The 27588-nt window shown below is 51.5% G+C and overlaps 2 protein-coding genes across 2 annotated transcripts; one reads left to right on the top strand and one right to left on the bottom strand.

Annotated features, from left to right (window-relative positions):
* Positions 1-2002: 2002 nt before the first annotated feature.
* Positions 2003-9567, bottom strand: LOC133355507 (transmembrane protein 115-like). Its single transcript, XM_061572832.1, is given in 5 exon segments — positions 2003-5158; positions 5656-6439; positions 6441-7041; positions 8374-8562; positions 9451-9567. Coding segments are annotated over 3 exon segments (1098 nt in total). The 5' UTR covers positions 6537-7041; positions 8374-8562; positions 9451-9567; the 3' UTR covers positions 2003-4940.
* A 941-nt stretch (positions 9568-10508) lies between these two features.
* On the top strand, positions 10509-27015 carry LOC133355495 (ubiquitin-conjugating enzyme E2 N). Its single transcript, XM_061572816.1, has 4 exons — positions 10509-10673; positions 21561-21807; positions 23116-23256; positions 23984-27015. Exons 1-4 carry the CDS (start codon positions 10644-10646, stop codon positions 24022-24024), a joined length of 459 nt encoding a protein of 152 aa, XP_061428800.1. The 5' UTR covers positions 10509-10643; the 3' UTR covers positions 24025-27015.
* The last annotated feature ends 573 nt before the right edge of the window (positions 27016-27588 follow it).

The following is a 27588-nucleotide window of genomic DNA, read 5'->3' on the forward strand; positions in this document are numbered from 1 at the left end:
TCACTCTTCTATCGATCGCTTCGACCATTTTGAGTGTTCCCGTTAATTTCACTCATTGGTTCCTCTGCCCATGTTGAGGACTCTGTCTATGACGAGGCGCGGCTTGTTTCATCTCATCTCGTCCACACTGTTCAACCACCACGCTGCAAGTCACAACCGCTCGCTCAGCCGCTCGCTCAGCCGCCCGCTCAACCGCCCGCTCAACCGCCCGCTCAACCGCCCGCTCAACCGCCCGCTCAACCGCCCGCTCAACCGCCCGCTCAACCGCTCGCTCAACCGCTCGCTCAACCGCTCGCTCAACCGCTCGCTCATTCACGCAGACAACGCATCCACTCATTCGCTCACAAACTCACCAACTCACCCACTCTCCACATTGCAGGTCACAATGCTTTCTGCTGCTTTCCTCGCAACTACTCTGCTATGCAATCCCATCCCATCACTCCCCCCCCCCCTCCCCTTGTTCCATTCAAGAAGAATTTGAACTTTAAAACAGATCTATGTTCTAATCACGTAAGCAAGTGCGTCTGTTTGTTGCTGGCCATTTGGCATTTTTGGGCCTGTGCCCGGCACCGTGCAGTACAACCCTAAAGCACGCGGGAGAGCTACACAAGACGCGTCGGTGTCGTGTCGTGTGATTTTGAAGTCTCTTATTGTTTAGTTTTCTTGTGTACCTTGTGTTGTTACCAGGGCTTAATTTCAGCCGGGGTCTGTCCAGGTCTGCGACAGAGGAGAAAATATATATTCTTGGTTCTTTCGGTAAAGTCACGTAGAAGGGAAACAATAAAATAATAAAAATATAAAACAATAAGCTTCTCACGACGTTTCGACTGCAACACAAGCAATCATCATCAGGTGTGAAAAACAGAAAGAAATTTTAATTTGTTTGCTGTTTTTCTAAATTTTAAAATTTTCTTGCTGTGTTTTTCACACCTGATGATGATTGCTTGTGTTGCAGTCGAAACATCGTGAGAAGTTTATTGTTTTATATTTTTATTATTTTTGTTTCCCTTCTACGGGACTTTACCAAAAGAACCAAAAATTTGAATCCCTGTAGTCACGAAACCTTTAAATCAAGAGGAGAAAATGTTTTGTGCATCGCACACCCCATCTGGTTTACCTCATGCTGGCGGGCTGTGGCTAATTAGTCGCATGCCAACTTATTGACCAGCGACCTGAAAAATATTCTGAGAGAAATTAAGCCCTGGACATTGTGTTTGGGTTTTTCTATCCGTAACGACGGTTGCAAGAAACCCCGGAGGGCAGTTTTGTACATTCCAGAGTTTTATACATCTGGGTGGGCAGATGAAGTCAACATTGAATGGTTGTTGGAACTGATACGTGTGATTTGTGATTGATTTTCGTTATGGAGGTGGGAGACTTGATCGGTTTTGGTATTGAACCCAACAATTCTGGTTACGACCAGGATATGCTGCTGCCTTTCAACTCGCCCTCCATGCTTGCTCAGCTCCTTACCTACCCATTCACCCAGAAACTTTTACCCATGGACGAGCCGACCCACTCGCACAGCTATCCCAGCTCACTGAACCAAGTGCTCCCTCACACACCCACTCATCTGCGCAGGCACTCGCCTGCATGCTCACACTCGCCCATCCACTCATTCAACAGATCTATTTATCCATTCACCCACTCGCATATTTCTTTACCCCACTGCTCTCCCATAATGGGCCATCATCCATCAACCTGCTCTCCATCCCACGAACATATTTAAAGCGCTCACATCTACTCACTTTCCAAATATCCCACTAGCACAGTCATCCAGCGGTCTGCTCTCTCATTCAGGCACATTCTCAACCATCCGCCAAAACCAGTCACTCATCCACCAACAATCCCAACTACCCACCCGTGAACGGACTCACTTCCTCACTCACCGACGTACCGCCCACCCATTCTGTTCTCTCACCTACCGACTTTCCTGCTCACGCATTGATGGACGGGGCCGCTCCCCTACAGCTCCACTCGCTCACAACCCAGGCACAAAAAGTGACACCTATAGCTGTTTATTTAAATCCATGTTAAACGATGCCCATCGCTCTTCACGCACACGCAAACACAACTGACTGTAACTTGTAGCTTAACAAAAACCGATTCCACGCACCGTTTCGGCACGCAGTGATCTGGTATCCACGCGAAATTCTTCCACTTCACCCACTCCACATGGTCGGCTATTGGCAATTAATTATCTGCCATTCCGATGTGCAGCAGGGGGACAGTATTTGTCAAACTCCACCGGCGCACATCACCACAAACCACGAGTACTATCACCAGATTCGCACAGCTGTGGTTTGAATGAAGGTCAGCACACGTGGGAAGGGCGGCTGGAGTGGGGTTTAAGAACCCCCTTTACTGCAGACCAGACTGGTGTATCGGTTCGGTAGAATGGATGTGGGTAGAATGCCATGAAAGTGAATTTAAAGTCTTTTCGTTTTTTTGCATGTGCGGTGGTTTTACTCGATCACCGAGGTTAAACGGTTACAGTCGCAGTAAAAGACCTGGTTGGGTTGGTCTCAGGAGTAGATGCATATGCACAAATAGTTATCGATTTTACCTTCACGTTCGGTGACACTTTTGACTCACAACCTCGTTTAGTCTTGCAGTGGGGCCACTGTCAAAAGTTAAAGCTAGTGCCCAAACTGAATTCATCATCAGTGTTGGGCTGGTGTTCACCGAGGGCTCGATTAATACGTAGCTCAACCCACCCAGACAGCCCTAACCTGGTTTAACAATGTTAGGCTGGTGTCAGGGTATGTACCAGCCTCGCATGTCACCGAACCTAGTTTATCGTGCTGGGATGATTGTCAACGTTAGGGCTGGACCAAGACATAGCCCACACCCAACCGTGCATAGCCGTCGCCTCATTTGGCTCGGTTGGGGCTGTTGCAATTCGGGTATATGTCAAAGCTCAACCCAGTTTATTATCAGGTTGAACGGATCATCAGGTTTGGGGTCAGGGACAAAACCAGACAGACCTAACCCAGTTTGTGCTAAATAGGCTAAAGCTAAATCTGGTTTAAGGGCTAGACCCCAAACATGGCCCAAGCCTGGCTGAGCATTCATGCCTGCGTTGGACTGGTCGAATGACAGCCCCAGCCTCGTGTTTTTGTGTTGGGCAGGTATCGGTGTCAAAGCCAGGGTCGACAGTGCCACTCTGCTCCACTTGGCCACCACAAGAAGCCTTCCTCGGTGCCTCAATGATCACAGAATGAGAATCGTGGTGAACGTTGGCTGGCCGAATTCAATGTCGTCAGCACCCACCCCCACTTCACCAAGCCCCAGCTGGTTTGCGAATCACCGCAAGATCCTTCAACGCCAGTCCAGGGTCTCTCGCATGGGCGGACACCACCATGTTTGGCGGTGAACAATCGTCGACTTGGACCACCTTGCCTTGGTGCACTCTCACACACCCGCTTCCTGAATCGGCTGAAACGGGATGTGGTTTATTTTCAGCGTGAGATTTACCAGTAAAGGGTGCAGCAGTTGCAGTGATCTCATGATTAACAAAAACCAAGTGCCGCCCCCCCGCCCCGGCCACTCCTTGTGCGGCATCGCCAGCTCCAGAACGGCTGGGTGAACGCCACTCGCCCGGTCAGTGCCAGACGTGAAAACCTGGTTTAACCACGTTTGGGCAGCTGATGCTCGAGATTTGAACCCAGGATATCTCACCGGTGCAGGCTCACCGCCGCATCACCACGAAACTATGTCAGGATTCTGTCCCGGCCCGCAAGGGACTGGAATGTTCGCCGTGGCGAGTGGCTGGGTGAGATTTTCACGACGACAATATTTTAGTTCCTGCACCATTCATTTAAGCTTCACACCTTGTCTGATTCCTCCAGTCTAAATAAAACTTCTGAAGCTCCCAACCTGATAGCCCTCTGCCACGTCAGCCATGACCAAATGCGGCACAACGGCCGACAACGAGTGCTCGTGCGGTCTCCCCGCGAGCAAGGATGAACGCTTTAAACCCGCGACTGTGCTGGCGCGTGTGGAGAGACCAAATTTAAGGTGCAAGACAAAAATCAAACAAACCGTCCGTTTAGATACACACCTCGCCTGTGTGTGTGTCTGTGCACCCAAGGGCTGCCCGACACGTCTGAAGCTTCGATAATAATAATAATGGCCTTTGCCTAGGAAAGCTCTTTCAAGGTGTCTGACCAAAATAGAAAAGTAGGCCAAAATACCCTCCAGAGGGGCTGTCTAGAGCACCCTCTAGTGGAGGCCCTTCCGGCCTGCAGTGTCACGCACACAAACAATTGCAGGGTTCCACCTTTACTCAGGAAGGCCCGTGTCTCAAGATACATTTTCTCAACGGTCCAGCTACATTGGCATAATTTCTGCCAATGCCAAAAGGAATTTACGTTTGAGAAAGTGAATGTTAAAGTTGTGAATGGGCGTGACATTATGGCACTCCGGCGATGTCACTCCCCTCGATTTCAATACGTCAAGTGTCATGAAACATTGCTAGTGCTACGACAGACCACGTGAATGTGACTTTAAAATATATTTTTCTCACCTAAACAAAGTGCCAAGTTTGTGTCAGACAGCCTGGGACACTGCCTTAGCTTCGTTATCTTAAATCCATTTTGTATGCGTGCGACGTCCTTTAATTTTCAGTTTCATTTCCATTCTTATGGCGGTTTTTCTTCATATTTCGGAACGTTCTTCCGAAATCGCCTCCAATCCACTATGGGGCCAGTGTCGTCACTGTCTCACCGGCACCAACGCTACCACTACGACCGCCGGCAAATCTTTCACACGACGAACATGGCTGGACACGCAGGGTCGAGTTTTTACTGGTCGTCTCTTCTCTAAATAAAATTCTCCCGCTAATCAACGCCGGCGCTGCAAACCGCAGCTTTAGCGATCTTCCGCTGGCGCTGCTGGCGCTACTGGCGCTGCCGGTGCCGCTTCTGCCACTGCGGCTTTTACGCCTTCACGGTGAGCGCAGGTTGCCCGGCCTGCCCGACGATGTCGGGGGAGTCGGAGAAACCGGCTCCCGTGCCGCCACCACCACCACCCGATGCCGGCGCCATCGTCCGCTCGTCGTCACTGCTCTGGTCGCCATCGTCGTCCATGTCGGGCCAGTTGGCGTGCTCGTCTCCGCGTTTCAGCCGCTCGTTCAGGGCCTTGAGCGCCGAGCTGCCTGTGGTGGGGGTTGGGGGACGTAGGTAAAGGTGCAGCCCTGCAAGTGCCTGCTCACACCACTGCTGGCACGAAAGGCTTTCGAGGGCTCTAGAGAGCCCCTTTATTAGCGGATATTTTTGGCCTACTCTTCCATGCTGGCCAGACATCTCGCGAGACACACAGACAGGGGCGCATAGTGGTTAAATATTGGTTGAATTAAATGAGCAGCTGGTGCAGAGGGTCGGATACGATGAGGTCGCACTGCTGAGATGCTATAGGTTGGAAGCCGAGGTTTGCTCAACCACGTTTAAATTGGGTTGTCAAGTAAAGCGAGCCGATGGTCGCGGCCCACTCATCACAATGTACATAAGACATTCACAGACTCGCGCGGGGACCCACAGACTCGCGCGGGGACCCACAGACTCGCGCGCAGACCCACAGAATCGCGAGGAGACCCACAGACTCGCGAGGAGACCCACAGACTCGCGCGGGGACCCATATTACATAGAGCGTGACCTGACCTCCTCCTCTCGGCGTCGTGCGGGTCGGCACCGTGCAGGCTGATGGTGATGGCGGACGGCGCCCCCACGTCGTACCTCTTGACGGCGCGGCCGCACAGCCCCAGTCGCACCATGGCACCGTGCGCCAACCGCGCCAGCAGTGCCACGGCGGGCCGTGCCGGGCCCGGGAAGAAAACCGCCAGCTCAAAGTGCTCCGACATGTCTCCCCGCCCACGCGCGTGGCTCTGGCAAAAGCGCAGGTAAGCCCAGCCAGAGAGCAGGCCGCAGGCAAAGCACAGCGCCGGCCGTCCGCTCACCAGCGAAGGCGCCAGCAGCGCCGTCAACCCCAGCGCCGCGAGCACCGCGGCCGGGGCGTGGCGCAGGCGGAGGAGCAGACGTGGCGGCGAGCGCAGCGGCAGCAGCGCCGCCGCGTCGGGCCGCGTCTGCACGAGCGCCGCCAGCACGCCGCCGGCCAAACCGGCGCAGCCGCGCACCTGCACGCTGAAGAGGTAGTCGAGGTTGAAGGTGGCGACGTACAGGGCCAGGTAGGCGGCGCAGGCCAGCACGCCGGTCCCGGTGCCCACCACGGCGAGGAACGTGAGCAGCTCGAGCGCGCCCCACAGCGGCTCCAGCAGCCGGCCCGCAAGCGCCACGGTGGCCACGCTGGCGGCCGCCTCCCACGCGTGCAGCTCGACGAGGGAGCAGGTGAGCGGCGTCCACACCCATAGCATCGGCGGGATGAGGTAGCCGGGCGTGACAGCCAGCGCGTACGCCGTGTGCGTGGCGTACGACAGCAGGTAGCAGCAGCACGACGGTGGCGCACAGCGCCTTCACCACCACGCTGCTGCCCGCCGCCAGCTCCAGGCAGTGCTGGCGCGCGCTTGGCACGTGTCGCATGGTGGCGCCGGTGGGTGACGGTGAAGGTTGTGACAGTGGAGGGTGTGTTGGGGGTGGCAGTGATTATTTTAGCGGAGGCAACGGTAGGGTGCGATAGAATTAGTGGTGGCTATGGCGAAGGTTCTTGTGATGATGACGGTTGTGCCTGTGGTGGTAATGCCTCCCTAATTAACAGTGTTCACCGGCACCGCCCTTCCAGCGACTGGCACTCAGCCACGCCCCTCGGTTACGGCTGCCAGTCGCGTTCTGATTGCAGTGCGACACCGGTGCAGCGCCGCAGCGTTCGGTGTCGGGTACCGGCCGGTGGGGTCGACTCAAAACGAGCAAGTGGGAGCGAGTGCGGGACGAGGGCGAGCATAGAGAGGGCGAGTGAATGGTGAGCAGCAGTCGATTTCCCACCGGCACCGATCCGACCCGTAGCTTCACCACAACCGGTGTCGAACTTGACCTGAAGAAGCTCCGGTGGCGGCGGCGGTCGCAGAGCAAAAGGTTGAATCCTGGTTGCCTGAAACGGAGAGGACACTCATTCAATGCCTGGATCCCACTCTCGCACCAGCCCTTGTGGAAGGCTTAACTGGGTTAAAAGACTGTGGCTAATCCTAACTCTGGGCCCCCGAAGCAAAGCCGAGTTCGGACTGTGCCTGGCTCTGGCCCCTAACACCATTGTCTCCACGAGCCACAGATGTCACGTCCGTGGGAGGAAGCAGGGGTGAAAACTCAAGTCGATCCGAGCTTGACTGCGCATGCAAACGGTGGAAATCATTTTGAGTGTGGCAGCCAAGATAAAAGCCAATTTGGGTATAGCTCTGCAACACAAAACGCAACACAAAACGCTTGCAAACGTATTAAATATGTACGACTCCCTGTAGTTGAGTGTAAATACTCGTGATTTTTAAAATAAACTACGACTATTACCACTCGTAGTTCATTTATATTTGCGGACTCACCACAGCTGGATGATAGCCCTCCTGCCCCCCCCCACCAAGCCGTTGAGGGTTTTTGACACTACTTCACCACGTTGGTCACTGCGGGTTGGTGGTGAAGCCGTTATAAGTCGTAATCATCAACGTAATTATAAACATTGTTACTTTGGCAAAACACCCGAGGTCACAAGCGTAAAGTAAAAATGTCGCTTCAGGGGTCAACTAAACCCAATGATCACAGCACGGTCGTTAAAGCAAAGTACCACTTTGTAAAGCCCCAACGCTGTGCCCTTCTCTAAGTTTAAGTCAGGACTTGTTTGGGCCATGGTAACGTCCAATTTCCACATCGGGCTAAACAACACAGAGGCATGTTGACGGTCGTTAAAGCAAAGTACCACTTTGTAAAGCCCCAACGCTGGCTTCTTCTAAGTTAAGGCCGGACTCGTTGGGGCCATGGTAACGTCCAATTTCCACATCGGGCTAAACAACACAGAGGCATGTTGACCAAGACAAAACATCCGTTGTTCAGTACCCCTATCCTCCCACGTCTACACCGTGCCCCCCCCTTAACCAGCGTGGTGAAGTATGGTCAAATCAACCCCCCCCCCCACATTCTCACGAACCGCACGGAGGCCTTCATCCAGCAGTGGATTAACAATTAAATTGCACAGTGCGACCGGATAAGCCTCTCCCGATGCTAATCAGCAGCAATTCGCGTCCTTACATCATCACGTCGTTACGAATGTCGCGAAGAATCATCAACATCGTGATACGATTTACATTAATTAATGAAACGAGGTCCAATCTTTCGCCATTGCCGCCGCCGCCGTCGCCACCGACCTCTGGACCTCTCTCCCGGGGCGAGTTCGCGTCTCGAGCGAAGGCGGCGAGAAGCCACGGGAAGGAAAACAAACCTCGGCGCCTTCTCCTCAGCAGCCTCCGCCTCGTCAGCCGCCTCCTCGGCCGCCTTCTTCTTCGCGGGACCGACTCAGGGCCGCGGCCATCGAACGTCGTCCTGCTGACGTCTACCGCGCTGACGTCATTTTACTTGTTAGTTTGCCACGGGCGTGACGTCATCACGCCTCAGAATTGTCGCGCGCCTCCTGCGGGTGACGTCATTCCGCGGTCAACGACGTAATTTGCTTTGTATTTTGCCACGGGCGTGACGTCATCACGCCTCAGAAATGTCGCTAGCTTGCTGGTGACGTCATTCCGCGGTCAACGCACGTCAATTTTACTTATTTTGCCATGAGCGTGACATCATCACGCCCCCGAATTTGTCGCTCGCAGCCTTGAGTGACGTCATTCCGCGGCCAATGACGTAATTTACCTTGTATTTTGCCACGGGCGTGACCTCATCACGCCTCAGAATTGTCGCTAGCCTCCTGCGGGTGACGTCATTCCGCGGCCAACGACGTAATTTGCCTTGTATTTTCCACAGGCGTGACATCATCACGCCCCCGAATATGTCGCTCGCATCTTGTGAGTGACGTCATTCCGCGGCAATAACGTCATTTTTTACGCAATGTGTGCGCGTTTGTGGCTTTAAAATATAAAATGGACTTCCAGTAAAACTATAATAATGTTTTTTTTATCTTACGAAGTAAGGCCCGCTGAGCTATGTAGCTCTGTTTCAGAAGCGACCTGACCACAAATGATATCTCAACCAAAGTGGCTTATCACGTGTAAATGTATAGCAGCCAAATACAACACTGCTCTCTCAACGCGTGATGTTGATTCTAAATGTGGAAGGGGATACTCGGAGGATATGGAGATTTAAAAAAATCCACGCGACCACGGAAAGAGAGAAAGACACGCAAACTCCAATTATACAGCAGGCAGGCGTTAAGGTCGGGATCGATCCCATGACCTCATGTATACCAGGCGAGGTAGTTAACATCTTATGCACCGTGGTGGCTTTATAATAGGTGACGTTTCGGACAATGGTCCTCCTTCATACAACATACATATATTTCCTCTTAGGAACTCACCCTCCTGAAACACTCCCGTCGTGACCAGCAGCCGTCGTTCGACATTAGCATCTGCGTAACAAATACAAATAAACTCAGAAATGTGTTGAGTGTTTGTGTTAAGTGCTGACTCGCCCGTGCCGTGCATCTGTGAAAACAAGAGCATCATAGCTCATCGGATTCCTCCTCCAGTCTAAATCAAGATTCTCAATCGCGTGACGTCTGCCCTGATGCACTCACCCATTCATTCACCACGACACGAGGGGGGGAGGGGCTGGGTGGGGGGAGGGGCTAATGGGGGGAGGGGCTGTCGGGGGAGAGGGGCTGGATGGGGGGAGGGGCTGGAAGGAGGGAGGGGCTAGATGGGGGTTGCTGGGGGAGGGGGCTGTATTGGGGGAGGGGGTTGGGGGAGGGGGGCTGGATAGGGGTAGGGGGCTGGATGGGGGGAGGGGCTGGATGGGGGGAGGGGCTGTCGCGGGAGGGAAGCTGGATGGGGGGAGGGGCTGGATGGAGTGGAATGGGGGGTTAGAGGGGCTGGCGGGGGGAGGGGCTGTCGGGGGGGGAGGGGCTGGATGGATTGGAATGGGGGGTGAGGGGGGATTGGCGGGGGGAGGGGGGATTGGCGGGGGGAGGGGCTACAGGGGGAGGGGCTACAACGAACGGACGTTTCGCGACGCCGGCGTTTTCACGACACCGGCCGCTGCCGTAAAGGTGTCGGGTGGGTGGGGGGTTTGCGGGTGGGGGGATGGGGGTGGGGGGGATGGGGGTGGGGTTGGGGGGGATGGGGGTAGGGGCTGGGCTGGGGGGGTTAGTGGGGGAAGTTGCGGGGGGTTAGTGGGGGGGGTTGCGGGGGGGCGGGGGGGGTTAGTGGGGGGGATGGGGGTGGGGGCTGGGGGTTAGTGGGGGGGCGGGGTTGGGGGTGGGGGCTGGGGGGGATGGGGGGGTGGGGGCTGGGGGGGGTGGGGGCTGGGGGGGATGGGGGGGTGGGGGCTGGGGGGGGTGGGGGCTGGGGGGGATGGGGGGGTGGGGGCTGGGGGGGATGGGGGGGTGGGGGCTGGGGGGGATGGGGGTGGGGGCTGGGGGCGTGTTCAGGTTGACGGCGCGTCGATGATGCCGCGGAAACGAGGCGCCGCCATATTGTAGCTGCGCCCTCGCCGCCTCCTCCTCCTCTCGCTCCTCCTCCTCCTCTTCTCCTCCTCCGCCTCCTCGCCAAGATGACCGGCCTGCCTCGGCGCATCATCAAGGTGGGCCTCGGCCGCTGCTGCTTTGCTGCGAGAGACGACGATGGTGATGGTGGTTATGGTTGTCGTGGTTGGTGTTGGCCGTGATGATGGCAGAAGCTTCTAGTCCAACTCGGCCTTGCGCCTCCTCATGTTGCCTCTTGCTTCAAAGTCTTCACCACCTCCACCATCATCATCTTTGTCATCGTCTTGGTCGTTATAGTCCTCGTAAAATGCATAATTACGGGGTTCGGAATCGTTACCTCAAGAGGTATCAAAGTGGTGATCGGGCATCGGTCTTCAAAATCTTGGGCAGTGTTCGTGATCCGAGGCGTCGGAATCGGCATCTTCAGAGGTATCATCATCACCAGCACAGTCATTGTCGACTTCACCGTCAGTCATAAATGTTGTGGTTTCACGCTTCAACACTGCACCGGTGTGGGGCTAAAGCAGTGAACTATTTTGTCTTTTGTCAACGTGACACTTTTTTGCTGATTTGGCCGTGTCGGGTGGTGGAGGGTTACGACACATTTTCTTGGTTCTTTCGGTAAAGTCACGTAGAAGGGTGAGAATTATATTATTTTGTTATGTTTTGTTTTTATTATTTTATTACTTCCCTTCTACGTGACTTTACCGAAAGAACCAAGAAGATGAATCCCTGCAGTCACGAAAGCTTTAAATCGAAAGGTTACGACACATTTATAAATAACGCGATCTAAACCCAAACACGTTTATTATGAATCATTGTCACGGTTATAATTGCAGGCCTCTTCAGTCTACTTCGTCGCCATAGACGTATCGTTATATACTTCATCATCATCATCACCACAGCATCATCACGACTGCAGGCTTAGCTATGTTTAATGGTCATCGTAGTTAACATAACTCATCCTTGTCATCATGAGAAAGTCATCGTCAGCACCATCCTCTCATCGTCTCCTCAGTCCCCTGCACCTCGTTACCATCAACCCATCATCGTCATTCCACGTCTCCACCCTTCCTCACAGCTTCTCCATCATCCTCTCTCTCTCCTGGTCACCTCATCTTCCCCTCCACCCACACTCGTGGTTGACTTCTGACGAGGTTCAGAATAAGGAGACGTGAGACCAATTTCCCTTCTTCTGCACCCCTCTACAATATCATCACCACAGCATCATCACGACTGTAGGCTTAGCTATGTTTAATGGTCATCGTAGTTATCATAACTCATCCTTGTCATCATGAGAAAGTCATCGTCAGCACCATCTTCTCGTCGTCTCCTGAGTCCCCTACACCTCGTTACCATCAACCCATCCTCGTCATTCCACGTCTCCACCCTTCCTCACAGCCTCTCCATCATCCCCTCTCTCTCCTGGTCACCTCATCTACCCCTCCACCCACACTCGTGGTTGACTTCTGACGAGGTTCAGAATAAGGAGACGTGAGACCAATTTTCTTTCCTCTGCACCCCTCTACAATACCGGGTCCACGTGTTAAAGAGAGGGCCCCCCACCCCGATGCTCGTGTAGCAAAGCTCAGTGGCCGAGCCTCGTCTGCAAGATTCATCTACGCCAGAGGTTGGTGGGGGGGGGGGGCAACCGATAAGACATCATCAGTTGTGAGAGCCGCCACAACATTTGAAACCATTGGGGGGGGGGGTGTTTGACAGTAGCACGATGATGATGGGGGTGGTGGTGGGGGGGGGGTCACTTCTGTGTTGTTGTGGGGGGGGGGGGTGACAGTAGCACGATGATGGTGGGGGGGTCACTTGTGTGTTGTTGTGGGGGGGGGGGGGGTGACAGCAGCACGATGATGATGATGGGGGTGGTGGTAGGGGGGGGTCACTTCTGTGTTGTTGTGGGGGGGGGGGGGTGACAGTAGCACGATGATGATGGGGGTGGTGGGGGGGGGTCACTTGTGTGTTGTGGGGGGGGGGACAGTAGCACGATGATGATGGTGGTGGGGGGGGGTCACTTGCGTGTTGTTGTGGGGGGGGGGGGTGACAGCAGCACTATGATGGTGGTGGTGGTGGGGGGGTCACTTGTGTGTTGTGGGGGGGGGGGTGACAGCAGCACGATGATGATGGGGGTGGTGGGGGGGGGGTCACTTGCGTGTTGTTGTGGGGGGGGGGGGGTGTGACAGCAGCACGATGATGATGGGGGTGGTGGGGGGGGGTCACTTGCGTGTTGTTGTGGGGGGGGGGGGGCCGCACGTCTGGGGCCGCTGTAAAGGCCACCGGGGTCCACCAGTGGCCTTCGCGGGCCTTGCAATGACCAAGTGCACTGATAGCAGCAGGCCTTGTGTCAACCAGCTGCTGGATGACGCGCTCCGATACCCGGCGAACCAAGTTCGATTGCCGCTCACGGCCAACGCCAGCGATGAGTTAATGATCTGAACCGATCGAATTGCCTGTTCCCACCCTCGGTCGATTCGCCTTCAGATGAGTAGAACCTGGCGTGTAAAGGTTTGTGCAAACATCGCCACTGCGGAGATCGATGCGGTAGCACTGGGCTACCCACGCCCTCGTGTGCCGTGCCGGCCTTAATAGGTGCTCGTCGCTAACAGCACTTGCCCCAAAAGTCTGTTAAGGCTATACGGGGGATCTTTGTCTCTCCCCCCCCACCGTCCCCTTAGTTTGCTCAGGTTCCAATACATATAGATCACATGTCCACGCCTCGAGTCAACGTTAGTAAGGCATTTGTTTAATGTTGCGTGTCAATTTCCCCTTTTGTATTAGTAAGGCGTTTGCTTCGCGTGTGCGTGTTTTGTGTCATTCACTGCGCACCTTTCGGAAGTCGTCAGTCTCCTGCACGGTATCCGTGCCGCAGCCTGTCCTCTCGCCACGCCAAGAGTTGCGGTGACTCTTGAGTTGAAACGGCTTTGCCTCGATGCGTGAGAAGCAGCAACTCTCTGTCACCAAATGTACACACACTATTTTTAGCATTTAATGGCAACGAATTGGGTTTGATTTTTTTACATTTGCACAATTACTATCCATATTTCCACGCGCTGTGTTTTCTGGAGATACAATGATGGGTTGGGTTAATCGATGACCAATATCGATTCGTGTGTCAGGATCTATGTTGGGTGTTTAACTCGGTGAGAGACGGGGGTTAGGGGTGGTGTCGGTGCAGCGGTAAGCGCACTGCCACTACGAACCCAAAAACCAGAGTTCGTTTTTGGTCACACGACTCATCTCAATGGTGAGTGACGTCTAAACCAGTTGCTTGGGTCTATCCCCCACCACATTCATCGACCCGCACTGACCAACGTGGTGAAGTATGGTCAAACATCTCCCGTGGCTGAGATGGTGTGGGGAGGCCTTAATCCAGCAGTGGATTGACAGTGGACACGTAATTATGTTGTTACTTATTAAATCCTTTATATTAAGTTCGCTTGCTTGCGCGCTTACGACCGTGCAAAATTTTCGGTCGTTTTTAACTCACTTCCCGTGATCCAATCGAGCTGACATTTTGCACACAGACTCGTTGTGCGTGACAATTTATTTTCGTGAAAATTTTTTTCCAAAATTTTTCACTTTTTAGGGGAAAAAAAATTCATATTTAATTTAAAATACCAATGTGATCAAAATGAAACTCTTACTCAAGAAAACAGAAATGAATAATACAATAAAACCGATGCCACGCATATAAAGGATTTATAGTGAAAAACTTAGTTTTTACGGGTTAATTTTTTGCGTTTTCTGCAATAAGTTCACGTGACCCCTGCAGCCGCTCGAAGCCCTGCATTCACCGTACGTTATTTAAAATCATCGATACTTGAGTCTGTTGTTTAGTACAGAGGCCTGCAACTTGCGGAGCTTTAAGAACTGCGTCGTAATGCTATTTACTAAGCACCGTCTCGCATTCACATTACATGGCGGTTCTTGATATATCGATTAAAAAAAACTTTTTTTTTACCGAATTCGAAAGAAAAATATCTGCTTTTGTTATTTTGGTTTGCCGAGCCCTGGCCTCGTAAGTTGTGTTCCGACTCACACCCCTGGTGGTGTGATGAATGAAAGCCGACTGCAGTGCAGTACTACTTTGTAGTAACCTGCACAGCCCTGTTTTCCGCATTCACTTTTGTATACGGGCCTTCCCGCACGCCATGTGGGGGGTTGTTAAGCGACCGTATTTCAACATTCTGTTCCTAGCAAGTTGATTATCGTGAAGGCCATGCCCGCCTTTGTGGTTGAAAGCGTAAAAGTAGGGAGGGCCTCACTGCTGCTGCTGCTACCCACGACTTTTTGAGCGTGAAGTCCCCTTGCACAGAAAAGCTTTGCTCATTGGGAACACTCTTTCAGCAGGGTCCTGCTGCTGCTATATTGGGATGTTTGGCCAACTCCATATATAGGGGTTTTTGCCATCGTATCATGAAGGGGAGAAACCGCAAAACCCGGAGAAAACCAACCACGTATATGAAGGGGTAACACGCAATGCTGTGGATGGATAGATCCCATTTGCTGTACTATCATGTGCTACCATTGTGTGCTGGCACCTGGTAGTACCAGTGCATATACTACTGTGTGTGTAAGCCACCAAGCCTTTCCTTCAAAGCCATGGGTTACTGGCAGCGGCACTTTGCACTGTCATTAACCCAACTTTGGGATAACCCGACTTGGACAAACCATAATCATGACTCGCCCTGATGCTAGCCTTGACGCTAATCCCAACTCGAAGCCTGATACTAACACTGACAATAAGTACTCTTAGTTTTTTCGGTAAAGTCACGTAGGTAAAAAATGAAATTAAAATTTATTTTTGTTACTTTTAATTTCATTTTTTATTTTATTTTAATTTCATTTTTTTAAATTAATTTTTATTTCATTTTTTACCTACGTGACTTTACCGAAAAAATTAAGAGTATGAATTCTTGCAGTCACGAAAGCTTCAAATCTAGAACTGACAATAAGCCCTGGTCCTAACCCTGACGCTAACCCAGCTTGAGTCTAAGCCAGTTTAGGACTGTGAATGATTCTAACCCTGTCACCGACCTCAACTCTATCCCAGACTGTATCCCTGACACAAGCCCTTCCTTGGTGCTAGCGTACACGCTGCGAGACGCATCGTGTCGTTGATGGGATTGCGTCGCTTGGTTGCCATAAAGACGTTGCCGTGGGCGATTGATCCATTGACGATTTGGCAAGCCATTTGACGCACTTTACCATAACCCACTGACAGTTACATCATGAGACCTCCTTTGCCAGTACCAAAATATACTAATAGGGTTTTTCCCCTTTTTTTCTGGCAACAAAACTGACACCTTTTGCAAGGAATCATGTTTACATTAACCACAATACTTGCAGTGAAATGCAAACAAAAAACAATACTCTGATCATTTATGCATTGTCCTTGAAACTGTCAGTTTTGTTGCCAGAAAAAAGGGGGAAAACCCTATATGTATATTTTGGTACTGGCAAAGGAGGTCCCATGATGTAGCTACTCACCCCGAGCTCTCATTACTCTGATAGTGCGTTGTCTTTGTACTGTGCGCCTTTTGGCGTCATCTGGTCGAACACCATATGAGACTAGGCTCTAAAGAAAGCTGTCTCTGGTGTGGACCAATCAGTTTCAAGGACAATGCATACATTATCAGAGTATTGTTTTTTGTTTGCATTTGACTGCAAGTATTGTGGTTAATGTTAACATGATTCCTTGCAAAAGGTGTCAGTTTTGTTGCCAGAAAGGAGGGGAAAAACCCTATTACCACTGACAGTGATCTCGGTTTCCCGGACAGGGATAACATCAGTACGTAGTGAATCTGAACTGGTGCTGGGCCCCCCTGCCCCGCAACCCTCCAGGGCCCCCCCTTCTCCAACTCGCTTTTCTGACCAGCGTGGTGAAGTATAGTCAATGCATGGAGAGACATCCAACAGTGGCTTGTCCAAAGGGTTAATTCAATAATTGGAAATGTAATTTCAGTATCAAACCTTCAATCTTTAAACCTTACCTTGTATAGTCCGTCTATACACGCACACATTACTTGAATGTAAGTTTTGCTGAAATCGCGTGATTACTCGCGTCACCGGCTCTATATCGCACGTGCGATCCAAACTTGTAGCACGCTGTGGAAACACGATAATGAAAATAAAATCAAGTGGCCAGGGTTTCTTTTTTTTAAAGAGGACTCCACCTTTAGAACGTTTCCCGCTACACTGGACTTGCAATGAAGGAGACAACATAAGGACTTCCGGAAGAGTTCTTAAAATGTTTTGTAAAAGATACGTCGCATAAACAAGGAAGTCCTGGGAGGAACAGACACGGACAGTGACTTAAGATACCTTACAAATTTTTGGGTTGGAACCTATCGGAATAATCCGGCTGAATTATAATTTTTTGAATTTTTATAAGGCGCAGTAGACCCTACAAAGGGCTTCAGAGCGCTGTACAGTAAAAACAAATCTCCAGTTTATCTAACGTAGCATAGGAAACAAGTAGGTTTTTAGTTTCATTCTAAATGGCAAAATCAGCGGTCATGTTTATGCTGTGAGACTTGACATCACCAAATTAATTGAAACGCAGTGCGCAAGCGTTTAATGCGCAAATTATTATTTTTGTTCATCTGTAAGTCGATGAGTAATTCTCATAACAATCATCGTACCATGTGAGTGCAAGTCAAGGAGAAGGCTTATTTTTCAAGGTTTTCTGAGCAAAGGCCCAAATCACCAAGCGGCTAGCAACAAACCACACTATTAAAGTTATAAATGATGAGTTACCACGGGTTTTTTTTACTGAGCGAGATTATGGAAGGGAATTCCAAATGGAGCAGTGTGAGGAGAGAAGCAGAATGAGAAGTCCTGCGACCTGTAGTGTGGCGAGTGGCTGAGTGAGTGGCATAGTCAGTGGGTGAGTGATTAGGTGGGTGGCTAAGTGACTGTGGGTGAGTGTATTGCTGTCACCTGTGGTGTTGTGGTCAAACAGTGTGGATGAGACAACACGGTCAGTCTGGCAGACCGAGTCCTCAACGTGGATGGAGGAAACAATAAGTGCAGTTCACGGGAACAGTAACCGTGGTGGTAGCAATAAAAGAGTGAAAAGGAGGCAATTGACCCCTTGTGAGCGAGTGACTATAGAGAATCAGTGTGTGCTGAATTGTTATCTACAATACTTCAAAGCTACCAGGGGAAGGGGAAATTGACAACCTGACCCGGATGTCAAGCATCGAACACTCCACCGTCTCCCGTTGAAATGTGCAGTGATGGCCATAAAGGGTTGGAGGAAAGTCCACTGTAAGCAGATATCGGTGAAGGAAAACAGTCCGGGCCCGAATGGCCCACAAGGCAAAGGAACTGGAAGAACACCCGCGGCTCAAAGCGCTAATGCTATCAACTTCGCCCGTCCATCTGTCGGTAACGAGGGGGCACGATCACCCCCTGCCAAGAGCGGCCAATTTGAGTTCTACAAAATGGGACCTTTTTGCCAGTATCAACGAGCTATAAATGATCTGATGGTACCTTGTATTTGTGCTGTCTATCTTTGTGCTTACTCTTTGGTTCTTTCGGTAAAGTCACGTAGGTATAAAATAAAATAAATTGCGACGTTTTGGGCGCAACACAAGCGTCCGTCATCAGGTGGGAAAGCATGGTCTGCTGCTGAGGCAGACTGTTTTAAAAGGTTTGAAATGGGTGGAGCCCAATGGTCATGAAGTGAGCGGGGCTAGTGATGTTAATGTGAGAGATTAGCATGTTAATGTAAGATCGAAGAGTGGCCTTCACGAGGCAAGAGCGTCAACGCAAGAGAACCACCGCAACAGTGGCCATGCCAGTGAGACACACAGCCCATAACACAGTAAGAACCAACGATACATCGAGGCTAAGGGAGGAGAAGTGGCCATGTTAGTGAGACCCCAGCCCGTTAATGCAAAGGCATCCCACAAGGCAAATGCAACTCAGAGAATCAATATTGTCTTTGTGCTGTTCTCTGGTCTGACTGGTGGTGAGACTAGGCCCGAAAGAAGGCTGTCTCTGGTGTAGACCAATCAGTTTAAAAGACAATGCATATATTATCTGAGCATGTTTGCATTTTCACCAAGTACGTGTGGTTAATGCAGATATGATTCCTCGCAAAAGGTTTCTATTTGGTGTTTAAAATCTAAACACCTGTTTTATTGCCAGATAGGGTAAAACCCTCTTCGTATATTTTCAATATGAGTTGTTGCTTTTCATGGAGTTGCCTTATTGGAAAAAAGGCCAAAGTGATTTCAAGCGTCGTCCAAAGCTATGGCGACATAGCCCAGAGCAAAAGGACTCTTTGAAAATATGCAAACGCATTTTTTTGCCCTGACTAATACCCATTGGTGTCTTGTCAGGGCAGACGCGTGTTTGGAAAGCGTTTGCGGTATCCAGCTGAGCAGGTTTTGGGAGTTTCACAACTCCCTCTGCCAGAGCCTTCATTCGGAGTGGGAGTTACTGCTCAATTGGACATTTAGGAATTTGGGTTTCAGTTCCTGTTCACAGCCCCGCGGAGCAAGTGATGGAATTTCCACATTCCTATGACGAGAGCTCGTCCGCCCAAAGGTGGACACCCGTCGTTTAACTTCCCAATCTAGAGTAGTGCTCATTTTATCGACAGGATGGATGATGAATGTGTTTTGAGATATTAGCTGTTTGCGCTTGTGCGCCAGCGCAGCATCACAAATTCATTGGTTCACCATTAATATGTCGCGTCGCATTGCCCATGCATTTGCAGCTAAGCGCAATACTCTGTTACCGCTGCTTGTAGTCCCTACGCGAGTGAGGCAGTGAGGCCCAATCTTCCCTTCCCAGAACCCAGGAGCACTGAGTTCACTGTAGCGCCCCCCCCCCCCTACCTTGGGGGCGCCGCAGCGGTGTAAGGGGCGCTGTGGTGGCAAGATGTTAACTCCCTCGCCTCGTATGCAGGAGATTGTGTGTTCGATCCCAACCCTGACGCCTGCTGTATATTTGGAGTTTGCATGTTTCTCATCCCGTGGTCGTGTGGATTTTTTCTCCAGGTCCTGTGGTTTTTTCCCTCCACATTTAGAAACTTGCGTTTTAAGAGTATTTGGCTACTATCAATTTCCACGTGATAAGCCACTTTATTGAGCTATTATTTGTGTCCAGGTCGCTTCTGAAAAAGAGCTATATAGTTCAGTGGGCCTCACCTGGTATAATAAAAATAGTGTTTAGTTTAGTTTTAGTAGTTTATGGTTCATGCCTTAAGATTTCCCTGACGTAATTCACAAGAGTCGGCCGATATGGGCCAGGGTCGGCATTCAAATTTTCCAAATTCGAAAAATTGCACGGCAAATTACTGAATTGGAATTGTGCATAGCAACAATCCTGCCCCCCCCACCTTATTGTCTTGGGTCACTTGCAAGTGATCCTCTATATCTTGGTCTCTTGAGTTCTCACCCGGTTAAATGAAATCAACTTAAAACTTCCAGCTCCTATCTTGTAGATAAGATATAAAAGCCAGGTGGGGATGTGGCTTAAGAACTTCAGAGGACAAAGTTGCTTGGCAAGGGGAGAACCTAATGTCGGATGACGGAGGGATAATATTTTAAGAACGGGTCACCTGCATAACAAGAAGGCGGATTGGGGGTGGTGATGTATTTATTTATTATAAATAGATTGCTCGTTTGCCCAAGAAAGCCTCACCGATTCTCAAGACTCTTTTTCAGGAGGGTCCTGCCGAGTTTTTGTGGTAGGCGGCGATGTTCCTGCTGTGGGTAATCCAAATTGAGCTGATTTGTAGGTCAAGTGTTCAGCATTGGGATGTTTGGCCAACGCCACCAGTCGTATTGTGTGTTTATTTAGCTACTTTTTTTTAGTGATGAAGCCATGATACAGGGAACACCTCCAGCCAGACGGTGGATGTGATGAGACTGTAAGAACGCTGCTCGAAGGCCGTGTCAATATTGTAACGAGGTGCGCTCCTGAAAGCAGGCGGTAGCGATGTTAAGACTGTAAGATCCGACCTCGGCAAGCACCAGTCACCCTTGCAACAGCTGTAGGATCTGGCAGAGGGCAGGACACGTTGGGGAGTTGCAGCAGAAATAATATCAAGAGGGTCACCCCACGACAACTTCATGACCTTGACCTCCTTGCACAGCGCGTTTTCCGGCGACGTGAATTTTTACGCGCTCCCCCATCGCGGTTTAGGGTTTAGCGGGAGTCCCTGTGCCGGCTGTCTTGCCAGTTGGGGTGAGATCATGACCACCTTTGCCAGGCTGCTGCCGCTGCCTCCACCAATCTGGTGGGGGGGCGCTCGGCCATTGCGTGTGATAGGTCGCCCGGTCACGCACATGGCTGCGGTGGGAGCGGCCTTGTCAGGGCTGGACGGTGTTAATTATTAGGAAAGGTACAGGCGCAGCCCTTGAAATTGCTCACTCACACCACTGCTGCTAAAGGGCGTCCACTCGGGGGTGCTGTAATGTCGACCTCCTCTGACATGCTAGCCAGGCGTCTTGGAAGAGATGGGAGTAACCACAGTTTACCCCACCACACGTGACGTAACAATCAAAATTTTACCGTTATATTTTGTTATGACGGATATAACCTGTGTGCATGCGGGTGTGTGTGCCTGTGTGTGTGTGCGCCTGTGTGTATGTGCGCCTGTGTGTGTGTGCGTGTTGTGCAGTAGTGTAGTGGTTAGCATACTGTGCTTCTAACCCGGCGACCCGAGTTCGATTCCCGCTCATCGCCAATACCGGTGACGATTATCTGAACTGGTCCTGGGCCTCCCCTAGGTCGACTCAGCCTCAAATGAGTAATTAAGCGTGGTGTGTAAACATCGCCACTGGGGAGACAAAGGGGGCCGGGCGTAGTGTTGGCCACCCACCCCCTCACGTGCCGTGCCTGCTGGCCTTCACAGGTGCTCGTGAACAGCACTTGCTCCAATAATCTATTAAGCCTATAACCTGTAGATCTTTGTCTTTGTGTCGCGCACCCCGATCTCCCCGCCCCGGCAGGAGACGCAGCGGTTGCTGGCGGAGCCAGTGCCGGGCATCAAGGCGGAACCGGACGAGAGCAACGCTCGGTATTTCCACGTGGTGATCGCGGGCCCCGCCGATTCACCCTTCGAGGGCGGAACGTTCAAGCTGGAGCTCTTCCTGCCGGAGGAGTACCCGATGGCGCCGCCCAAAGTTCGCTTCATGACGAAGATCTACCACCCCAACGTGGATAAGCTGGGGCGCATCTGTCTGGACATCTTAAAAGGTTAGCGTGCCTGCCTGCTATCGCCTGTCCCTCGCTGTTGCATGGTATTTTTAAATCCTTTATATTAAGTTCGCTTGCTTGCTTGCGTGCTTGCTTGCTTACGACCGTGCAAATCTTTCGGTCGTTTTTAACCCACTTCCCGTGATCCAATCGAGCTGACATTTTCCACACAGACTCGTTGTGCCAGACAATTAATGTTCGTGAAAAAAAATTCCCAAAATTTTACACTTTAGGCAAAAAAAAATTATTTTACATATATTCAAATAGAACTCATTCGTCGCTTTGGCTGAACGTCACAGTATAAGAGCCCAGAGCGTAACCCCTCCACAGGCCGTGGCAGAGTAGCGCAGTTGGTAGCGCCCTCGCTTCCCATGCCAAAGGTCGTGGGATCGATCCCCGCATCCTCCACAGGCGAATATATTTTTAAATCCTTTATATTAAGTTCTCTGCCACGCATATAAAGGATTTATAGTGAAAAACTTTGTTTTTACGGGTTATACTTATTCGTTTGTTTGGTTTGTTCTCAAACAGGGCTGATGAGCACAGGCCCAGAGGGCCCAATATGTTAAGCGGCGGCGGCGGCGACGGCCAACATCACAAACAGCACGATCGAAGTTGTTCTTTTATGGCGTTGAGCGAGGTTGTGTTTGTTGTAAGAACGTGGGGGGGGCGGGTTTTTTTCAGGGCCGGTCAGGAACGAGCGTGTGTGCGGAGGGAAGGAATATATTGTATTATTGCGTGGAAGGTTTTTGTGGTTGTGCTGCTGTACATCTCTCTCCGCTGTGTTTTTGGGGTTGCCACATGTTGTGTGGCACGATGTCCGACATCGCTTCTTCAGGAACTAAGTGCTGGGAGCGGAACATCACGCGCGGTCTAACCTGGGATCCTCGGTTTGACTTGTTAGTGCAGTCTCTGCGTCTTGTTTCTCTCGCTTGCGCTGCGAGGATAACTGCGTCCAGTCTTTTGCGCTGTCTTGTCCGTGTACCGTCTGTCTCATTTTCTTCGGTCTCGTTCAACCTTTCAAAGCAACCATTTTCGTACATTTGTCGTTATTGAAAGGCAATCCTCACTGCACCATTCAACAGCTCGGTCATTGAGAGCCTCGCGTTTCATGTGAATCGATGACTCGTTACGTTGCTGCTACTGCTTTAGGCTACGAGTGAGCGGTTTCTTTTGGTGTGGATTGTTATGGGGTTGTAGCAGCTGCGGAGGAAGTAACCCACCATAAAAAAATCACTCTTTTATTCGTCATCGTCATTATATTCGTCCGACCTCGCTCTCCGCCCCCCCCCCACTCCTCCCCTGTAGACAAGTGGTCCCCGGCGCTGCAGATCCGCACGGTGCTGCTGTCGATCCAAGCACTGCTGAGCGCACCCAATCCGGACGATCCCCTCGCTAACGACGTCGCAGAGCAGTGGAAGGTGAACGAGGCGCAGGCCATCGAAACGGGTGAGAGGGGGTGGGTGGGTGGGTGGTTGGGTGGGTGGGTGGGTAGTTTTGTGAGTTCTGGTGAGGTGGGTGGGTGGGTGGGTAGTTTTATGAGTTCTGGTGAGGTGGGTGGGTGGTTGGGTGGGTGGGTAGTTTTATGAGTTCTGGTGAGGTGGGTGCGTGGTTGGGTGGGTGGGTAGTTTTATGAGTTCTGGTGAGGTGGTTGGGTGGGTGGGTAGTTTTGTGAGTTCTGGTGAGGTGGGTGCGTGGTTGGGTGGGTGGGTAGTTTTGTGAGTTCTGGTGAGGTGGGTGCGTGGTTGGGTGGGTGGGTAGTTTTATGAGTTATGGTGAGGTGGTTGGGTGGTCTGGTAAGTGAGTGGTCTGGTGAGTGGGTGGCTGGCTTCTCACCTTAAGAGGAATGGACATGAGAGAGGGTACTGTGTCAGTGACTGAGTGAATGAGTGGGTGGTAGGTGTGTGAGTGAGAGTAGTTGGGTAAGTGGGTAAAGTATGTGATGGTGGATGAGTACGTAAATGAGTGAGTGGTTGGGTGGGTGAATTCGGTAGGTGAGTGAATGAGAGAGAGTATGTGTGGGTGGGTGGATGAACAGGCAAATACCCTGCAGAACTGTGGGCAGTTGACTCGAGCATGCTGTGAATTAATTGTGTGTGTGTGCGTGTCTGTTTGGCTGTGCGTGTCATCTGTGCGTGTGCCCATCTGTGCATCCATGTGCGTGTGCACTCCACAGCCAGGGCATGGACTAGACTATACGCCATGAACAATATCTAAGTCACCAAAACATCGTCTTCGCCAGCGTCACCACACTTGAAGAAGCAGATTGCGGTTTAACAGGAAAGAAAAACATATTAAATAAGCACGTCGAGGAAATCTTAACAGCAGCAACAGCAGAATATATTACAAAAACAAACGACGGCGACTGCTAAACACGAGAGAGGAGTATTCGCAGCGCATCGGTGTTTTCTTAAGTTTGCGCTAAAAATCTTCGTTTGCGGGGAAAACCTTGGCGCGGCATCGCGCCGATCGCTCGTCCGTCTATAACTCATCGCCGGCCCTCGTGAGCCTGCCGAGGAGCTTCCGTGAGTAGTTCCGTGAGACTGCACGATAACGTGTCCTTGTTATCATCCATTTCTTTTTTTTGTTTGCGTTTTATTAAAATGTATTTGTCTAGTTTTTTTCTCTCTGTCTCTAGCCCCCCTTCCCGGTTCCTTGAGGTCCACCTGGCCCACACGTCCTCCCGTATTCTCCACTGATGTCTAACTCTGACCGTCTGGTCCAACCGCACACAATGACGTAATAGCTACACACAAGCATACACAACTGCGTGCAATTACACATACATCTACACGTAGCCATACACAACCAAACGCAATCATGCGCAATCGCACATGGCCGCGCATAGCATACACAACCATACACGGCTACACACAGCTTCTCATGTAGCTACAGAAAGCCACTTTGAAACCATTACGCCTACATACAACTACAGGGCTGTACTAAACAACACACAATTACATGCATACAACCATACATGACAACAAACAACTATACAGCAACCACTCGCAATCACTTGGAACCACACACAGCCATGCACACACCAGCACACTCCGCATAACTACACAACAATAATATACAGCTGCAGACAACCACCTCTCAATACAGAAACACGCACGCATTCCCAACGATTTATTGTAAAACCTCTGTCGTGACTCACAACCGCACAAAGCTACGCCTGAACAACTTACGCCCACCCACACAAACAATACGGTGGATCGCCTATTCAGCTATACAGACCATAGGGGGAAATGTGGTTGGCGAGCACCTATTAAAGCCAGCACGATGCACGAACATCACGGTGTAGCCAGAACCACGGCCGGCCACCTCTTCGTCCCCAGTGCTGATATGTTCACGACTGCACTCCGCCACACCCTGTATTCATTTAAGGCTGAGTCGACCTTGGTCTGGAGGGGGCCGTGCATTCACACAGGTTCCCTAGAACTGACGTGCATCTTGGCCAGGGGTTGAACCAGTTTTGTGGTGTTTGGAGGGCAGTGTCCTTTGATGCCACTGCGCCACCAATAGCACGGAAGGCTAAGATGGGGGCTTCATTTTCAGCCAAGGTCTGTCTGGGTCGGTGATCGGGAAAATATGTACTCGCCTCGCCCACCACATCCAGTATGCCTCTCGCTATGGCTACGGCTACTCCTGGTCGAGCCACGTGCCACCTACTTCAGTCTGACCAGCGACCCGGCAAATAATCATTGAAAAATAAAGGTCCGTAAGACATCTTTTTCAAAATCGTTGGCTTGAGTCGAGTGACCCCCCCAAATCTCTCGGCATCTTCACCGCTGTCCTCACACCTCACACCGCCCTAGTTAGACTCCCTCTGTTTCTGGCGCCAGCTCCACCGGAACAAAAGCCGTGTTTGCTAACAATGGCGCTGACCAAACGGGGAAGGTCACGAGCGCGTTTTTTTGCGGTTTATCATTGGGCATATTTTTGCAATCGTCGGCAGCAAGCGGCGTCGGCGGCGTTATTAATGTGACGAGTCATATTTTGTTTGTTTTTAAACATTTAGACCGGCTGATGTAGCGCGTGTCGGCGGCGGAGGTGGCGCTTGTACGCGCGGTCGACGCGTGCGTGCGTGCGTGCGTGCGTGATCGACGTTTCGTTTTCCGAGTTGGGCCCAGAGGGCCTTCATCCTGTTTTTGTGTGGCGGAAAGAGAAGCGGGAAGTCTGGGTGTTTGGACGTTGGGGCCAGGAGGTGGCAGGCCATTGGGGTTGGTGAACAACAGGCGTGCATGTGGAGAGAAGGAATGTCAGTTTTCACAGTTGTGCTGCGTAAGGCTTCGATGAGTTCCCAGTTTGTACCGCGTGTTGTTCGGCCACGACGTCCGACGTTTCGCTCCACGTGCCGGGAGCGTTCTTCAGGAACCGAATTGTTCGAAACGGTGCACGGCACAACCCAAAAACATCGGAGGGTGGGGAATACCGCCACGGGGAGAGAAGGGGGGAGGCACGTGGAGGGGGCAGCAACAGGGGGAAGCGTGAATAGGAAGCTTTGAGCCGGCCTGGTCCAGTGACCCAGTGACCTCCCTGCCCATCAATACTGCTTGTGTTCCAAAAACCCGGGGGTGGGGTAGAGCTGGCGGGGGGGGGGGGGGTTCATCGCTCGCCCTCATCCCCTCCTCGTGCCATGCCCGACGACTTGTTCGCAAACACGCCAGGAATATAACATTTCCCGTGGCTATGGTGAAATTTGTGCTGTCACCAAGCGAGCGAGCGGAGGGAAAGGGCTTTGTGGCCGTGGGTTCGTGGGGAAGTTACCATTTCACAAAAAAGAATTAGGGTCATCGGCAAAATTTAATTCAAGTTTTAGTTTAATTTGCCTGCCTGCCTCGCGCACACCCTGAAGTGCAGACGGGAATGCCGGCGAGTGGCTGCACCCCGTGGTGGAGTTTGGCGGCGTTGGGAAAGAGTGGTGGTGGTGGGGGAGGGGGGGGGTGGCTGGGTGGCACGTAAAAAAATTTCGCCCATTAAATAGCCGCACATTTGGTCGTTCGAGGTCTTCGGTCGAATTCACCGCAGGTCCACGAAGCCCCCCCCCCCCCCCCCCCGTCTCTGCCTATTCCTGCTGCCCCCCCCCCCCCACCCACATCATGTCCTGTACAGTAAAAACCAGATGCCGTTCAAGGATTAAACGAAAAACACAAAAAAAAGATAAAATAGCAAAACAATAAAAAATCAAAACAAAAGAAATAAGCGGCTACTCGTCGTCTATGTTCGGGCGGTACGCGCGAGGCGACGGCGCGGATTGTCTCGTTAATGCGTGCATCGTTTACATTTTTGAAGGGCTAGGGAGGGGTGGGGGTGGTGTTGGCACATGTGGCTTTAGAGGTAATGGTTGGTGGATCACCTAGTTACCATCTTAGGGTCAATGCTGGAATCAGGGCTAGGGTTGGTCACAGCAGTAAGCTGGGATTATCATTAAACGGGGAAAGTGGCGGGGTTATTCTGATATTTGGGTCTAAATCGGGGCACGTGGCTGGTCTTCGTAACAGTCCTAAGCTGGTTTATCCCCTAGCTGGGCAAGTGACAGCTAAGATTTGCCATCTAACCCTAAGGCTTTGGAGGTGGCCAGATTATACAGGAAGGAACAATATGTTCCACACTGCCCACCAGGGATGTTTTGTCTGTCGTGCATAAATATATAATACAAACAGCTCTTTGATTGGTGGAGACCTACTGAGGGGGGGGGGGGGGGTCAGAGGGGGGGGTAAGGGCCTAAGCAAGGGGGAGGGGCCGATAGTTAAGGCAGCTGGCTACCTGGCTGAC

This window comes from Lethenteron reissneri, chromosome 51 (genome assembly GCF_015708825.2).
Source record: "Lethenteron reissneri isolate LAM-NWPU_2019-01 chromosome 51, ASM1570882v1, whole genome shotgun sequence".
NCBI lineage: Eukaryota > Metazoa > Chordata > Hyperoartia > Petromyzontiformes > Petromyzontidae > Lethenteron > Lethenteron reissneri.

Coding starts and splice junctions, on each gene's coding strand:
- LOC133355495 (XM_061572816.1), top strand. CDS start 10,644: ATGACCGGCCTGCCTCGGCGCATCATCAAG. Junction 21,808..23,115: donor CTGTCTGGACATCTTAAAAG/GTTAGCGTGCCT, acceptor CCTCCCCTGTAG/ACAAGTGGTCCCCGGCGCTG. Junction 23,257..23,983: donor GGCGCAGGCCATCGAAACGG/GTGAGAGGGGGT, acceptor TGCACTCCACAG/CCAGGGCATGGACTAGACTA.